Consider the following 18,532-nt stretch of genomic DNA (forward strand, 5'->3'; position numbering starts at 1 on the left):
TTAACCAATGAAAAGTAACAACAAGAGCTTTTGAAGATAACCACACATCAAATGATGGTAATAGATGTGATTGATTGAGAACGCTACGTGTGTGTGTGTGTGTGTGTGTGTGTGTGTGTGTGTCTCTGTATGTCTGTCTGTCTGTGCGTGCGTGCGTGCGTGCGTGCGTGCGTGCGTGCGTGCGTGCGTGCGTGCGTGCCTACCGCAGTATTAAGGGCAAGACAATTTACAATTCAGGCATTTAGCAGACTCTCTTAATCCAGAGTGATTTACAGTAAGCACGGTAAACACAAGGTAATACATCAAATGCAGAGAGACAGTGTAGTGCCTCAGTAATCTAAGATCATAGGTAAACCAAGAACCTTTCATCAGTCTAAACATTATAATATTAAAACATTATAATAATATGTACATTGAAACTATACAAACCATAGGATGCCAGGTCAACAAATGAACCTGGTATCATGATCTGTCTAAATAACATGCTATTTAAATTACATTTTAACCTTTGCATAAGACTGCATGGTCGGTCGTCAAGGTGGAGTCTGAAGGGGTGAGTCTTCAGATTACGCCTTTTACACAAGGGAGGAACTGACATGATTTTACTAGAACTAATCTCCACAAAGAACTCCATGATGGATACCACAACCACAATGTGTTCTTAACACACATAACTACTTGAATCTGAAACATGTTTTCTTGATTACAATAGAAATGAAAGTTTGTGTCATAATCAGTGTGTTAATGATACAAGTCAAGACCACTAGGTTTATAAACAGCTTCCACACGGCTACCATCAGACTGTTGAACAAGACATGACCACCGCCTCTCATCAGGCTGGCCTTGGACTTTTTGGATGTGGATTATACCAGTGAAAATTACCTTTTGTGGTTGAACCTGACAACCGCTGATACTATGCACCTTAATCTCATGTACAACACGCTGATATTTTTCTTGCACCTTAATGTCTATATGATGAACAGTATGTCTAAACCTCATTTAAATACATATGGGTGGATAGGTATGTGTTATTATGTAGGTACATTTTTTGTTATTTGATTGTAATTGATTCTTCGTTTTTTTTTTTTCGACACGGGTTTGAATCAGACCCGAGGCGCTTTGCTGCATGTCTTTCCTCATCTGTCTCTCCTGCTATTTCCTGTCTTTCTCCACTATCTCAATTAAATTAAGAATTGAAAATACCACCAAAAATATGTTTTTATATAAAATAAGAAGAAGACATTTGCTGGGGGAAAAGATCATGTAAGCCCAGTCAGTCAACCTTGGATACGTTGCAACACAGCAGGTAGATTGTCTATTTTCTGTGAAAGGATTTGGGGTAGAAGGAAAAAAGAGGGGGGCTTGATATACATAATATATAAATAATAAATAATATATAATAGACCCCTGGGGGACTCTGGTCAACTAAGCATACAGGGTATAGGGTTTAAGAGAACACAAAAAAGATAGAAAGACATGCCATCTCCGGTTTACGTCCCGTATCTGTGTGATTAGGTGGCCGCCTTTTTTTCTTACTTTTTTTTTTTACTGGTTTAAGTCACTGTAGTAGCAGTATACAGTAGGTGCCGTGCGGGCTGCTTGGCCAGCAGCACTGTTGAACTCGATTAAGTCTCTGACTTTCAGAGACACTTAGCACTTTGTGGATATTCAGGGCTTCTGTTTGGCCATTGCTGCATGTACTGTAACTGTGTGACAAGCTTTTGCCATTTCTGGACTGCTTCATATTATACTGCATTGGGGAGTTTCACGCGTGCCTGCGTGCGTGCATGCGTGTAAGAGAGAGAGAGAAACACAACGAGTTTGGTGGGGTGTAATTCAGTGATTCTCAACCTTTTTCATTTCAAATACCCTCAGTTTGGTATGCATATTTTGGCCACCCACCCCAATTAGATTTTTTTTTCTCTCTGTGACCCCAATCTACACTGTAAAATCCTCAGTGTTCATTTAAATCTGAGTGTACTAATGAGTGAGTGTCCATTTGGACCCCTGGTGGTCCCCACTCCCCGGACCTGACGTTGAAAAAGAGTGGTCTAGGTCAAGCACAAAATTGATTTCAAAATACTAATCACCACCTATATGGCCCTCAACGCCCAGGCTTCCCGCTACCTCTCTGAACTCTTTTGATTGATTGATTGATTGATTGATTGATTGAATACTTTATTAACAGTTTGCAAAAAGTACAGAGGTATAGTTTACAAATGATGCTAAAAGGATGACACAAAAATCCCTGAGGGCTTATTTCCAGTCCATGTATTCAATTCATCAAGACATATAAAGACATACAATACTATGCAAGAAATCATCAATACTAGGAGCAGTAAAAGTATATTTACAGAAACACAGTGGGGGGTAATTTCTTTTGGCAAGCTAGAAGACTTGTCTAGGTCCAGTTGCAAATTGTAGACAGGTGCTCTTTTATGGTGGTTTTGAAGGAGGGTAGGGAGTCACACTTTTTGATGGCTGGTGGTAGGGCATTCCACATTTTTCGTGGCATAATAGTGTTTTTGCCGAATCTGGGGGGAATGAGATTAGTGGAGCTCTGATGTTGTGCCTGTGGGGGTTTCTCACTCTTTTGAAGTAATCAGACAGGTACATGGGCAGAGGTCCCTTGAGTATCTTGAAAACCAGGTCCATTGCAAGTTGCTGTACCCTCTACCCTGAACCATTCTACCCTAGCATATTGAGCAGGGGTTAGGTGAGTCCTAGGTGTGAGGTCTAGTAGTATAGTTTGTTTTGAGAGGTCTGTAGTTTTGATTGTAGTGCCTTTGAGGTGCTAGAGTACAATGAGGTGCATGCATAGTCAAAATGACATTGGTTGAGTCCTCCTGCTAGTGTCCTTTAGTGCATTCCTACTGACCAACGAGGAGATCGCATTCTTTGGTTGACTTTCTTGATGACTTTTGTTGACATTTTATCACCGTAAAGATTGTTATCTAAAATACAACCCAGATAGGTACTGTAATCTCTTCTTTCCTTGTGATACAATTGTCACCCACTCTGATCGTAAAGTGATTACTGAGGTTAATGTTGGACCCAAAAAGAATGGATTCAGTTTTACCTACTGTAGGTGTAATGATAGTTTGTTATCAGCGAGCCATGTGCAGATTTTACCCAGCTCGGAGCTACAGTAAGGGCTTTTTCAACCTGCGAATTGTTCTTGTCCGAGACCGAGTCACAAATTGCAATCACATGCTGATGTCATGTCATTAATGTAAATTAGGAACAGTAAAGGTATGCTTGTATGTATGCTTTCTTGAGGATGCTTCCTATTAGAGGCCAGGGCCCTATCTTGCACGCCGCCTTACCCCTTATGGATAGCATTTTTTACTATTTTGAAAAACATTTTATAATAGTGAAAATAGCCGATCTACATTGACTCGTTGTGAACTTGTAGATTGGCTATTTGATCTATTTCAAAATGTTTTTCAAAATAGTAAAAAGAAATGCCTACAAAGTTTAGGAATAAGGGTAAGGTGTAAGATATGTGGTCTGCACCTTAAAAAATAGGCCATCAGCGCTAAACAGATTTTGATGCTATATAAACTAATTCTGCTGGGGGCCCCCTGGAACCACCGCAAGGACCCCTGGGGCCATACACCCGATAATGCATAATTTATGCTCAATTGTATACAGTACCGCACACCTCAGCGCTTGACACTGTCCTACGATGAAGTTTAAATAAAGCTTGAGGCTGGTCAAACCCCAGCAAGATGATACACAGATCAAGATATATGACACCTCAAATGGATGTATTGTTTGTTTTTTACCCCCTCCCTCCTGGTTTTCCTTAGGCGTTACAATGAATTCATAAAAATAAAATAAAGAGAGTTTTATATCTTGTGCATAAATGAATGTGATAGAGGGTCTTCAATAGGGGGTCCGGGATCCCTAGTGGGTCCTCAGAGTTACTCAGGGGGTTCACCAAATCTTTGTGATATTTTTTACATTAACCACTTGAACCCTAGCATCTCTATTCTGAGGAAAATTAGCCGAAAATAGCAGATCTACAAGCTCACAATACCTCCTGCTGCGGAGGGGTTGTGAGCTTGTAGATCTGCTATTTTCGACAAAGAGGTTTGGTGTAGGGGGAAAAGGAGCAAATCAAGTGGCTAAAATGTCTGAAATGAACAAATAACAATGTAAACAAGGTTTACATTGTGGGGTGGTGCTTGCTTCATCTCTCAGCCTTAGGGGTCCTTGGCCTGAAAAACGTCAAAGACCCCTGGGTTGAAGTTTCACTCTGGGGGAGGCACGTTGAGCTTTTCGGCACAGCACAGCAAATACTGCCACTCTGCGTTCCAACACAGACGGTGCCGCCTGCGAGTTTTCCACTCGTGTCGGCAAGAGGTTGTCGTCGTGCCAGAAGAATCATTTACGTTGTTATTAGGATCAAACACTCACACACACACACACACACACACACACACACGCACGCACGCACACACGCACGCACGCACGCACGCACGCACGCACGCACACATGCATGCAAGCACAGTTACACACACACACACACACACACACACACACACACACACACACACACACACACACTGAACTCAGTGGACGCATGGTATGTGCTGTTACTGCCTGTGAAACTCAGCCCATTATATGTCATTGATGCGATGAAGCATGCTTACAGGGAGACAGTCACGTTCAACATGGAGCGTATACAGAGGGCAGTTTCCCAAACACTGGGTCGGGACCCAATTGATGGGTGCGGACCGATTTGCGTGGGTCGCGAGTAAACATCCCCTTCCTTTTTCATACATTGAAAATAAATTCAAACCATTTTCAAAATAATTTAATAAATAAACGATTAAAAGAAATTCCACAAACATAACTTTCAAGCGAAAATAGCGCGCCGCGTTGTGAGCTTGTAGATCGGCTATTTTCAGTAGTTTAGGTCCCGGGGAGACAAAAAAAATCTAATTTCTTCCATCCAATGCAACTGCACTGGATGAGCGCTCTGCGCTCCTTGGAGCAGGTGGCTGCCTGCCTGCAGTTAAACAGAGGCGGCTGCCTGCGACACACAGAACAAACACACAATGTCTGCTGTGTGTTCTATTCAAACTGACTTAATATCCATGCGTATGTCTTTGTTCGTGCCAGACGCGTTTACTGGGCTTAATCGTGATTCGTGACAGTGAAAGTCAAGAGAATCGCAAGAGAAAGTCTCTCCCATAGGCGGCTCGCACGTGTAGTAGGCTATAGTAGGCCTACGACTAGTAGCCTACACTAATTTAACTTTGGGAGAGTAGGCTACAAATGTATCCCCTAAGGGTCCGTTTGGGTACATTTATTTTGTACACTCTCTGAGTGACAAATGGATAAGGATATTACCAAGTCGCTGCGAGGGCACACACAGCTACAGCTCCACAGCCTGGTGCATGTTTTGAAAAAAAATGTGAGAGCTTCATATACTTCATCAATAGGCCTATAGCATAGCCTACTAATATAGTAGTAGTGATGCGTTGTGAGCTTGTAGATCTGCTATATTCACTAGTGTGACTATTTCCCAAAATAGGGAGGCCAGGTTGAAACTTCGGTGTAAGCTAATATTCAAATGAAACCAAATCAAATGACATCACATCACATCAAGACCCATGATGCAACGTGCAAGGACTCTGACATAATTCATTAGAATCTGATCAGTTTCACGTTGACTGTAAAATGATACGTCAGATGTCTACATTATGCATAACGGTATTTTTCCAGCATCAAGTGCTTGAAACTGGTTTGTTGGAAGATCCACGGTCTGTTAGAGCAGGTAGCTGCCAACAGAAATCAGTCTAAAAACCGACTATAACAAGTAGACTATATATGTTGTTGACCAGGATAGGATAACCCTGGTAGTTTTGGAACTCCGTCTCCATCCCTGCTTATTGGAGCGATGGTTTGATGTCTGTTATAGTTAGTTACCAGTTACTTTGTAGATTTTGCATTACAAAACATACTTTAACCTTCAGCTCTGTATACATTTCGGCCATTTGAAAATAGGAGATGATCACAATTTTATTTTTATACATTTATTTGAAAACTTGTGAAATGGGACATTCATGCAGAATGTGACATTCTGCATAATGACTACTTTGTAGGCTACTACTTTTGGTACTTTAAGTATATTTTTGTGCCAATTAATGCTTTTATACTTTTACTCGAGTAGGCCTATATTTTTATTATACCGGACTTTTACTTAGTAGGCTATTTCTACATTGCAGTATTGCTACTTTTACTTGAGTCCACTGGCTGGTTGCGGACTTGCGACCCAGCCAGTGGCACACTTTAACCCAGTCACTCACAATCACAGCATCCCATGAGCTCCGTGATGGTGGGGCAACAACAGTAGGTTCTATAAAGCCCCGTATCGCATCTCATTTCCCCTCCAAATACACGATGACCGGAGCTTGTCTGTCTCATTGAATTATTAGTCACTTGCGTGACGTTCTCAGACGCAGGTAGGGGGAGGGAGAGAGAGAGAGAGAGAGAGAGAGAGGGGGGGGGGGGGTGAGAGAGGTGGGAGAGAGGAGAGAGAGAGGGAGGGAGGGAGGGGAGAGAGAGAGAGAGAGAGAGAGAGAGAGAGAGAGAGAGAGAGAGAGAGAGAGAGAGAGAGAGAGAGAGGCAGACGTCCAGACAGAGGAACAGAGTTGGCAAGGTACCGGTTAGAAGGAGGACCATTGCGATGCAGGTTAGCGTGACATCATCTCGACTGGCTATAAAAGCGTTGAGCAGTAATTCACAGAGTTAGAGAAGACCTGGAGGAGCTTTGGAGTTAAAGACCCAACGGACTGAGAGAGAACACTATATACCAGCTAACTGACTGCTTCATCTCCTCTGCTCTGTCTGTGTGAACTTCTGTGAGACAGGAATCCCTTATTCTTCTTCATACAAACATACAAAAACAGAAAAGAAACTTGTCAGAATGAACTTCTGGCACTTGGTGGCTTGTGGACTTATGATCACCCTGCTTTCAGTCAGAACGGGAGCCAAACCATTAACTCAGACCCAGCAGAAGGTAAGAGAAACGGACTGATCTCCTTTACAATTAAATATGACATTCAAATAAATGACATTTTGCGCACCTGGTAGGGCTAAAGTATTGATTTATCGACTGACGCTTAAGTGCCGTTTTTACCATGTGAGTCAATTAGTTGTTATTTGGGCGCCTCAGCTCCTGCCTATATTGCAATGGTGCATGCTTTGGGCTTACTGTTTAGTTTATGTTTGGGCTCCGATCTTCAGCATCAGACATGTGCATTCCATAATTCCAGGTCTAAATATAAAATACATGATAACCCGTTGCCAGGGATTTAGGATGAAATAGCCTATTCAAAAAAGATTGCTTGGATTTTTAAATATTATAGGCAGGTTGCTCTCTCTAAACATAATGCGTACACGGTCTACAAGGTGCTCCTAAAGAAACATCTGGAACAGGATATACTGTAGGCGAAACTGTTAACGATTTTATGGGGGTGAACATTTAACATTATGAAGATATTTTAACATGGAGTGATTTTCCCCCACTCTTCAGTCAAAATCCCAGACAAAACCTTTCCGCGCGTAAAATGATCATTACGCACAGCATCAATTGGTCCAATCAACAGATTCTGGGTCAGTATGTCGAAAAGTAATGTAAGCCTACTAGGAGTTCATGTTATGTAATGATTATGATCAGTTCGACTTAATAGCACATAGACCCAATTCCAGAATAGAGCGGTATATAGGCTACAAGCACCTGTTTTTCTCGTTTTAAAGCCTAATTTATAGGCTATATACCTACTTCAAAACAACGACGGTGTCACTTTCCAAAAAGAACAGATCTGCAACCTAACAATAAGTCACAGTGCAATGCTTTGTTAGCTTGTATAGTGCTGTTCTTTTGGCAAGCGACACCTTTCTTGCACGATGGAGCCTATAAATTAAGCGTTTAGCCTTAAAGGAATAGTTCACCCAAAAACATCTTATATTCTATCAATTACACACCCCATGAAGCCCTGAAACATGACTAGCGTCATGTGAACAACACCCCATGAAGCATTGAATTCATGGAGATTTGTTTTTGTCGCATTCCTAAGCCAATCATTTGATGAAAACAGGTAAATTGACTCCGACCGACGGTCATCAAATTCAAGACTTCATGGGGTGAATAGTTGATAGAAAATAAGTAATTTTTTGGGTGAACTATTCCTTTAACCGCATTTGAGCGTTTGTTTTGGCCCTGACAGCAGTCTTGTTGTGAGGCTGTTCGGAAGTTAGACATGATGAGTTCCAACCTGCTATTTGATTTCATCCGATGGGAGGCAAGTGCAGACAGGTCCGCCATGTATTATCCACATTTCAATTATACTTTACTGGTGTGGCGTGCGTAAAAATGGGTAAGGTTTAGAAAATGTGATTTATTTTCTCCACTTCAAACACTGTGTTAAAATACTTAATTGTGGACTATTCGCTTTATCTTCCGTCTCTCTCTCCATTTCTATTTTTATTGTATTTTTACATGGGCTCTTGCTGCTCGCACAAGCAGGCACTTTGACACTGTTCACTGTCTCTTTATTGCATTGTCTGTTTCTTGGTGTCTGGATATTTGTAACGCTCGTCTGTTTTCAGTGGTGGTTAAGTAAAAGTACGAGTATAAGTTCGGAATTAAAAATGTACAATTTACTTGAGTAAAAGTAGCCTACAAAAGTATTGGTATGAAAATGTAGGCCTACTTAAAAGTACCAAAAGTAGAAAGTAGGCTACTCACTATGCAGAATGTAGCCTACCATTTCACAACTTTTCAAATGTATAAAAATCTGAGCTTGTAGATCGGCTATTTTCAAATGGCCGAATTGAATACAGGGCTGAAGTGGTCAATGTATGTTTTGTAATAATAATCAAAATCTACAAAGTATAACTAGTTAACTAAAGTTGTCAAATTACTCAAATACTTGTAGTGGAGTAAAAGTAGGCTACAATATTTGCCTTTGAGATGTAGAGTAGGCTAAAAGTAAAAGTAGTGAAAATTGGAAATACTCCAAAAGTAAACCTCAAAATTGTACTTAAGTACTGTAACAGTACTTGAGTAAATGTACTTAGTTACTTTACACCACCGTCATGTTTTATTTTTCTGTGTTCCAGTCTCTCAGAAGTTTGCTGGGCGAGGAGCTGGCGGAGATGCTGGAGTCTGACGAGAGAGAGAGGAGACTGGATGACATGCGCTCTCGGATACGCTTGCTGCGGGACCTGCGCATGGACACGCGCGCCAAGGGAATGTGGGCGCGCCTCCTCAACGACCCGCCCGCGCCAACGAGGAGACACAAGACGGGCAACAACAAGAAAGGGGGGTCCGCGGCCCGGAGCGGCTGCTTCGGACACAAGATGGATAGGATAGGAACCATCAGCGGCATGGGCTGTTAGAGAGAGAGTGACGGAGCAGCAAACTGTGTTGGTGAGTGGCGTCTCCAGTCCTCCTAAACCGTTCAAAAACGATGTTATAGGCCAAATGTTTTCAAACATTTTCAAGCAATGGACCACCACATTGACTTTAGGCCATGGAAAGTATTTTTCAAATGATTATGGCCTTTCTGCACCCTGATTTGAAAAGTTGTTTGATTTAAATTGATTTAAACTGTCTTAATGACTTAACTGTCTGTACATGAGACATGAATTCATAGTGGTGATAGATACTGAAACAGAATAGACAGTCACTAGTCACAGAGTCTAAAAAAGTGAATAGAAGTTTTGAGACAATCGTTTGGCTGGGGAGCCCATGAAGCCCCCCCAAGGACCCCAGTCCAGTCCCCACTTTGAGAACCACATAAAGAAAGAAATAAAGAAATGTCATGATAGTTTTTGTAAACAGCCATGGTTTTTAAAGTGGAGTCCGGGGACCACCCAGGGGGTCCTTGAGGGGGTTCCAGGGGGGTCACTAGCCAAATATGTAGTTTAATGCCGGCATGGCTGCCGTGTTAAGTGGTCAGATGGGTGGGCCGTGAACGCTTTCAATATTTTCAAGTGGGCCCTGATCCAGGAAAGGTTGGGATCAGTTCTGCTCTAGGTCTCTCTGGACCGTGTGCATTTCACTTGCACACTTATTAGCCTAATCCCACATCAAAGTCAGCCTGCCCTGCTGCCTGCCTGGCACAGTTGGTACAGTGTTAGTACAGCGATCAAGCATGGTCTGACTGTTTCAGAGTGATGATGAGGTCATCCATTAGATTATGGTCTGTCTCAGATTGATGATGATGATGACATCCGCCAGATTATGGTCTGGGTCGGGGGTCAGCGTGATAGAGGAAATCCCATTGCGTCAGACTGCCACGGAACGTTGATAGCTACGATTGTCCTTGGCGATCATAACCGCGATGAAGTTCAATTCTATAGACCTCCAGCCCTCTACTTTATGGGGACAGTCACAGAACCCTCTGCGTCCTCTTTGAGGACACAAGCAAAGTCCCTTTTGTGACGTTGTCAGGAAAGGCCACTTTAAACTTTCATACACAGCAAAATTCCCCAGTGTTAATTTTGACCACAAAAGTGTAAAAAAAACTAAAAACTGTTAGTGAACGCTGAGGATTTTGGTAATTTTGTGCTGAGGATTTAGCTTATTGTGTCGACCTATGGGAGCCGCTCCATTCGGTCTTTTACCCAGTAAAATCCTCAGTGTTCATTTGTCCATTCGTAACTCTGAGAGTGTACAAACGGTTGGCCCATTTGGTTACCTTTATAGTAGCACATGCTCAGGAGTTAAGTAACGCTGAGGATTTTAACAGTGTAGGAAGTCCAACGCTCGTAACTGGTACACATCATCATCATCATGAATGAATGATCACATCACATTTTGTTTGGACCAGCGCCACATGGCACAGATTAGCTAAGCACAAGAACAAAGGTCATTCATAAAAATTAAGAAGCCGATCATGGGCTGCTACGTGTGAGAGAGAAAAACATAGAGAGAGAGAGGTAACAAGGCAAAGTGAGAGAGGTGTAGGCCTGTGCATGCCATGCATGCATGCATACAGGCAGACACGCACACATTTTGAGCAATTTGTTTTCTGGGAAGTGCTTTATCTTTTAACCCACTAAAACCTTGTCATTTTAGATTTTTTGTGTTGGCTATTAAAAAAATAGCAGATATACAAGCTCACAGCGCGTCACTTCGTGCCGCACTGCGAGCTTGTACATTTTTTGGGGGGAAAATCTTGAAAGTATGAGAACTACTGATTTAGAAGGCATTCGTAGAATCGGCCCCAGGTGTTAATGGGTTAAAGCTGTGTGAAAACGCTAGCGGGTGGAAGTAGAACAGGAGGCAGTGAGGAGACCCAGGTGACACACCGTCAGTCCCACTGAGACAAGGCCTTCTTGTGGTTGTTGTGTGTCTGTGTTCATGCCTGGACACAACCTGACTCACCAATGTGTTTGTTTGTGACTAAGTGTGTGTGTGTGTGTGTGTGTGCGTGTGCGTGTGCGTGTGCATGTTTGACACCTCCGTTTCCCCGCGGTGCTGCTATGTATAACCCATTAAGACCTGTGGCCGATTCTACAAATGCCTTCTTAATCAGTAGTTCTCGCACTTTCAAGATTTTTCAAAAATGCTCAAAAATAGCAGATGTACAAGCTCGCAGCGAGTTATTTCCGTTTTTGAAAAGCCAACGCAAAAAATCTAAAATGACACAGAATGACAGACGCTTTGCCGGTTTTAATGGGATAAATGAACACAGGGGGAATCTGGCTTGGAGTTGCGTACTGGAAGGCCAAAACAGTGTTGCTATAGTGTTAGGGTACTGACATGAAGAATGTGAGTGATAATTAACTGATGAATGAATGAATTAATGGATGGATGGATGGATGGATGGATGGATGGATGGATGGATGGATGGGTGGATGGATGGATGGATGCAGGGTTCGATTTGGGAAACAAAACAAAGGGGGTTACTACTTAAGCCCAATATACTTCTTTGTATGACGAATAGAAAACAAAAATAGCCGATCTACAAGCTCACAATGTGTCACTTTGCAATGCGTTGTGAGCTTGTAGATCTTCTATTTTAGCTATTTCTGTATTAAGTTTTGTATCCCAACTGTTGATAAAAAATAAATGTCAAGAGTAGGGATATCAAAAGCAGATCCAACCAGCAAATCCAACCCTACATGGATGGATGGATGGATGGTTATTATGGGTAGATTGGTGAATGAATGAACAACAGAAAAACATTTGAATAAAATAATTGATGTCATTAAAGTTTTGTCCAACAGCTTAATCTAACCACACTTGTCTCTCTTCTCTCTGCAGAACTCTGGACGATGTGTTTGGACAACATGGATTCAGTTTGTTCTCCCCAAGGAAGATAAGCAAATCCCACCAAGTGACGGATTTTCGGTACGAAAACAAAGCCACCAGGACCAGCATAATGTGGACTGAGATGACAACAACGCTACAAAAAAACAACCATAATATGCATAACATAACGAAACACCACGAGACATACACAGACATATTACAAAGATGGAGGACAATGGTGTAAAAACTACAAACCGCAAAGCTGTATATTGTTGCTGCTGCTGACTGTACATTCATGTACTCCACCCCCCCTCTGCATAAATGTATTTATGTTTAAAACGAAAAAACTATTTATATGTTTATAAAAAGAGATATTTATAAATATGAGTTTTATTTATGTAACATTTTGAAAATGGATGCAAACTGCAGGTCAATTCCGTTTGTAACTTTTTTTTTCCTCTTTTGTCTCAAATAGTTGTAAATGTTTTCAAAATGATAAAAAATGAACATTCCATGTGCACTTACAAGTCTCCTCTTGAGTTTTTGTCAGACAAGGAAAGAGGTTTCTATGTTCCTGAGGTTCCAACGCATATGTAAGGGATGAGACACTTGCTCGGGGCATATATAGCATACTTGTGACATTAATAATTAATCAGAGGCAGTGTTGTTCTTTATTGAAACCTGTCAGTGCAGTGCAAAGTCTCGCCTTACTGGAGGCATGAACGCAGAGCACAGATATAAAAACAACAACAACATTTGAATTGACTATAACTGATAACTAACCATATGCACAACATGGTATGAGGTACACAGTACATGCAGGCAAAAAAAACACAGGAGAACTCTTACTGCAGGAAGCAGTTTCTGTAGTAATAATAATAATGATGAATGCAAGTGTCAAAGCCAAAGCATCCAAATATTTGAACCTGGTGAACCAAGTACTACTGTAAAAAAGTGGGCCAACCTGGAGAATTTTCATTGCAAGTAGAGTAGAAAATGGAGATGGGGATATGATTTAGACTGAGCGAGGACATGAATATTTTCTAAAAGAGATAAAGATTTGAGTTACAACGGAAGATTGGAAGAAGTGACTCTGCTGTCCTCCTCGCTGGGATAGTTGGGAACGTTGGAGCAGAGTCAAGCTCTACTTTACAGCAGCATGTAGTTTTAAAGCATCAGTTAAGGTCAATGCTGAAAGCACAATACTTTTAGGATTGACAATCTTTTCTTTCTGTCTTCTTTCTTTCTTTTTTGTTTGTTTTGTTTTACAAAAAGTAGGCAACGATGGCCAAAGTTTTCCAGATACAAGCTTGTCACTAGAACCAGTTTGAATCCCTATTCCAACTGGGAAAAGAGAATGACTAATGTCAAGAATGTTCTACTCTTCCTTGTCCAATGTCCACTGACATCAAGGTACACCTGAACAAAGCACTTAATGTCCAATTAGTTTATTAAAACTGTTCTGCATCCGGCAGGACTGTGTGTTTGTTACAAATGTGTCTTTGATGAAGCAGAAGAATGAAGAAAATGGTATACATAATAATATACACTGAATAGAATCTATAAGTAAAGGTTTATGATAGCTATTATTCTAATAACAAATAACTTTGATGGGCTCAGATTCACAAATGCACTTGTACACTGTCAGGATAGCCTTAATGAGCTGAAGTAAGCATGATTATGGTCATAGTTTGCACTATTTAAACAGTAGAGGGCAGCATCCAGCTGAGAAAACAGATGTTCAGAAAAGAGGACACCTGTAAATGGTATGCATGATTTCCTGTATACTTAATTGTGCGCGGGCGTCACACACCGAAAAATTGCAGATCTACAAGCACACAGCATGATGCGTGGTGATGAGCCACTGGCGAACCACACATTCAGTAACCACCCAGGTAGACTCAATTTATAATTACAGGTTTAGGCATTTATCAGATCCTCATAGCAACTAACACAATGCGGGATCAGAGTAAATGGCATGAACCCCAGTCAACAAATGACAAGGTAAATGGTCAAAGAGTGAAAAGAAAACAAAGAAGTGCTACAAATGAACTAGGATACCAGGTAAACATCAAACCTAGCATCTGTCTGCTGTCTTTTAAATGACATGTCGGGCAGAAACCTCCTATCTCCATATTCTAACCTATTGTGTTTTTTTTTACTTGATCATACTACAGCGTCACACAAAAGTATCAAAAGTAGTAGATCTGCAAGCTCGAAACACGGCTCGAAGCGGCATGTTTTGAGCTTGTAGATATGCTGCTTTTGCTGTTTTTGAATTTGAATCCTGAAAACAGTTTTGGACATATCAGGTTTCCACCTGACAGAGCGATATGTAAACAAGTAACCAAAATACATCTGTATAACGAGCAATGCATCTATCAAAAAATAGGCAACAAGAAGTGATACCAGGAGGAATAAGGAGGAGTGCTAGGGGGTGAGAGAGTCTGTGGAAAATGGGGAGTGAGTTTACAGTTGTGATTGAGGTGGGGGGGGGGGTCATTCCACAGCTTGGGAGCCAGGAGGGAGAAGAGTCTAAAACTCTAGGAGCGTTGGCCAGGGTGACACAAACTATCTTTCATAGAAAAAGCTGTGCTGGCCTTCTCTTCCAAGCATTATAGAGATAAAGATGTCTGTCTTAAATAGTTAATTAATAGCCATTGTAATTTCCCAAAAGGCGACTTAGCAGTGATGTGTCTCATCTTATAGAAGCAGTGCATGGTGAAGGACAAACTTTGTAATATCACGTGATAGAAAAGATCAGACTTGTTAGACACCGGATAGATACCATGTGTAGATAGACCCCCCCACCCCTCCCCTTCTTCTTCTTCCCTTTCTCTTATGGAAATAACAAAAAACGATGGAGCTTACACAAAAACAAATTTCACCCACTGTTTTATACCTGTAAACCTGTGATGTGACAATAAAGTTGTCAAAACAATTCTGATTCTGATTCACAAACAGATCATGTTAAAATAAAGTGCATTACTCACAGTGTTGTTGAATGGTAGGGCAATGGACACGTGTAACATCAACATCGATGGCAGGGGGGTTGTCCGTTTTGGAACATTCGTTACTCAGGAGCAATTCAACAGCAAGTCTGCAGGAGGTTGCAACCACATGGGGAGAGACACACATGCAGAATGAGTGTGTAAACAACAACAGATACAAAGGACAGGTTTCACAGATACACAGTAAAATCCTGTGTTCATTTTATTATTATTATGGAAATATAGATCTAAATGTCACTTACGGCACCTTTGAATTAACACTGAGGAGTTTACTGTGAATGTACATATTGAATAATAAGATGAATTTCTTGTATTTCTTTTCCTGCATTTAAATGCTGCTTTTGTAATGTTGTTTTATGTCAGTTCTGTGAGCATCCCACCACATTGATGAATTCAATACACAGAACCACAATGGAAACAATCCCTCAGGGCTTTTTGTGTTTAGCATTTAACATTTAGCATTATTGTATAACTGTACCTCTGCACTTTTTGCAAACTGTTACTTAAGTACTCAATCAATCAAGCAACGAATCAAACCAAGTCCAGTCTCTTGTAGACACTGTCTGACATAACCAATGAGTCTTATCCTCTGGTGTGTATTCTGGAAATGTTTTGTTTCAAAATTAAATTTGTATTTAATTGTTTTATAAAGAATGTAGACAATAAAAAGTTAAAATAAAAAAAAACGACATTTATAGTTGTACAGTTGTTGGTATTTATATTGTTTTGTACTGCAAAGTCGCTATCCCCTAGTGTGGAAGGCACACACACACTTTGCCCATAAGGACATTTTCTTGCACCATTGGGTGCGTGGACTTGAGTGCAAATACACACATACACATCACATCATGCAACACCACATAATTTGCACATATATATGAAAGGACAGCAGGCTTTTTTTGCATTTTATCCTTTTGATAATGGTGTGACAATGTATATTTACATATGTTAATTATCAATAAAGAGGTCAAAGTCCTCCCTGAGCACTCATCATGACCAGCGGAGCAGCCATCAGCTGGGTGAAGCTGAAAGTGAGTTTCCCCAGTGGGATTAACAAAGGTCCCCCCTTCTCTCTGAGTAACAAAAGGTTAAACTAACACAGGCTTTTATAGTGCGGCGGTGAGGAAGTATCCGGCTTGACTTTTTTATGTACTTCACTGAGATTGAAACCAAAGACATTAATTAAACGCATGAAGGATGACAGGAGTCAAAACCAGATGTTGTGTTACTTTGCCGGAGGGGATACAACCCAAATATCTACCATTAGAATGAGCTTATTATTATTTTCATCTGTCAAAGACTGATACTTGGGGATTCTCAACAGCCATTTGATATCATCTGATTTTGAATGTGTAGCTCCAAGTCGGCCTCTAAAACACAGAACCTAAAACAACCTGTAGTTTTAGTTTTAGTTTTATTAACCACATGAACAATAGTGTCACTATTTTGGGGTGTGAACATTTGATGAAAATAGCCAATCTTACAAGCTCACAACACGTTGCATTGTGACTCACAATGCGACAATGCAACCGAAAGTGCAATGCACCGAAGTGCATCTACTGTACCTCAGAATTTGTGAGGTAAATTACTTATTTTCAGCAAAGAGATTTGGTGAAGAGGGAAATACTTATAGACGGGTTTCATGTTTGTAAACATTGAGAGGATATGACCGCGCAGAGGAGGGGGTAAGCCTATGGGTGCGTTTGGAAATTACGCACCGGAGCACACTCGCCTATTAGTTTGTATTGGCCAGTGCGCTCACTGCCGCTCAGGGCTGTATTTTCGAACGCGCCTTTCCCCCAGGCATGCGCAGATTGCGCATTCTGCTCTGTGATGACGTCGCGCGGAAATCCGTCTATAGACCCTAGTATAGATAGAACCCTGGTCTACTGAGTAGGGTCAAAGATGGTTGATTTAGAAAGATCCCAATTGGAGCCACTAGAGGCAAAATGCGAAACGTCCTATATTTACTGGTGCTAGATCCCGCAAGAGTGTGTTGCTGGGACAGAGAAAGGTCGATAATAAAGTTGATTTTCACCTGATTTGTCTCTCTGAAAAAAGCCATTTTAGAATGAAATTCTTGGTAAGATTGTATGGCTTGAGACGATTGTGTGGCTTGAGACTTGAGATTGGGTCCATAGGCAGCCACCTACTTCACTCAGATACGGGAAGTAAACCGGAGATAGCATGTCTTTCTTTTTTTGGTCTTGGGTAGGGTTTAAGTAGTTTACCTAAGTGATCTGATTGGTTGAAGACATTTTCCAGCCTGCTGAGTGCTGACACATCCCATAATAATAAATAATAATAATAAACCATTGCTAGCTGTATGATCACAGAGAAGCTGGTTGTTTTGTAGCCAGAAGGCTTGTTGTCAAGTGATTATATCTCTGTCTGCTCTAATACCCATCATTACATATAATAAATACCTTTACATGTATTATTGAGAGCAGCATTTGGACAAGAGGTATTTAGTAGTGCAACCAATAACATCCTAATCAATTCCTTGGTTTATGCCGCAGTTATGATCATCTTCCCTTATAGTGATATAGATGATTTTGCAAGTACAGGCAGTTGTGAACTGCTTTACAGGGAAATGCAAATCATAACCGTCTGTAAGCATTGGGTTAGTAGATAATATACAATACAATGCTGCCACCGTGTGGTATTGAAGGATAACTACAGTACTCAAATGTCCCCTTTAATTCTGTCTGAATGGTAAATACAAGGAACTTGTCTCAATTAACTTGTAGATACAAATAACTAAGATTACAGACAATATTGTGATTCAGAGATAATTATTGATTAGTAAGCTTTTCCTCATGGTTGGGCCCCAGCTCTTGTGACCTTTATAACACAGTTGTGGGCCCAGCCGCCTGGGGCAGTCCCATGGGCCCCCAGTCGCTGGGGGCACAACTGGTGAATTAAAGGTAAAAAAAAAAAAAGATGGGACTGGAGTACATAAACATTTAAATTTCACACAATTACAATTACATTAAAATGCATGCACTTCTCTTCTCCCAGAAACACGTTCTCTATGTATTGTATGCTGTTTATTTTATAACCTGTAACCAGACGAAGGGAGTAGGCCAAGTGTTTGATACATTTAGAAATTTTTTTTTTAGAACAAACATGGGAAAGTTCTCATTCCACTGCTCTGCCACCAAAATGTGGAATGGCCTGCACCATCCATTAAAGGATGTGTAACAATGGTTTCTATCTGAATTGGCCTGATAAATCATCT

General features: G+C 41.0%; 1 protein-coding gene across 1 annotated transcript; it reads left to right on the forward strand.

Moving 5' to 3' along the window:
- The first annotated feature begins 6,784 nt into the window (after nucleotides 1–6,784).
- Nucleotides 6,785–12,800, forward strand: nppc (natriuretic peptide C). Its single transcript, XM_084067979.1, has 3 exons — nucleotides 6,785–7,033; nucleotides 9,139–9,448; nucleotides 12,293–12,800. The coding sequence occupies exons 1-2, from the start codon at nucleotides 6,941–6,943 to the stop codon at nucleotides 9,415–9,417; spliced, it is 372 nt and encodes a 123-aa protein (XP_083924105.1). The 5' UTR covers nucleotides 6,785–6,940; the 3' UTR covers nucleotides 9,418–9,448; nucleotides 12,293–12,800.
- Nucleotides 12,801–18,532: the final 5,732 nt, after the last annotated feature.

The sequence above is a fragment of the Gymnoscopelus microlampas genome (genome assembly GCF_963454915.1).
Source record: "Gymnoscopelus microlampas genome assembly, chromosome: 9".
Lineage (NCBI taxonomy): Eukaryota > Metazoa > Chordata > Actinopteri > Myctophiformes > Myctophidae > Gymnoscopelus > Gymnoscopelus microlampas.

What these genes read in the sequence shown, in the direction of transcription:
- nppc (XM_084067979.1), top strand. Translation starts at nt 6,941, where the DNA reads ATGAACTTCTGGCACTTGGTGGCTTGTGGACTTATGATCACCCTGCTT. An exon ending in TAACTCAGACCCAGCAGAAG is followed by an intron (nt 7,034 to 9,138) that starts GTAAGAGAAACG and finishes TCTGTGTTCCAG; the next exon opens with TCTCTCAGAAGTTTGCTGGG.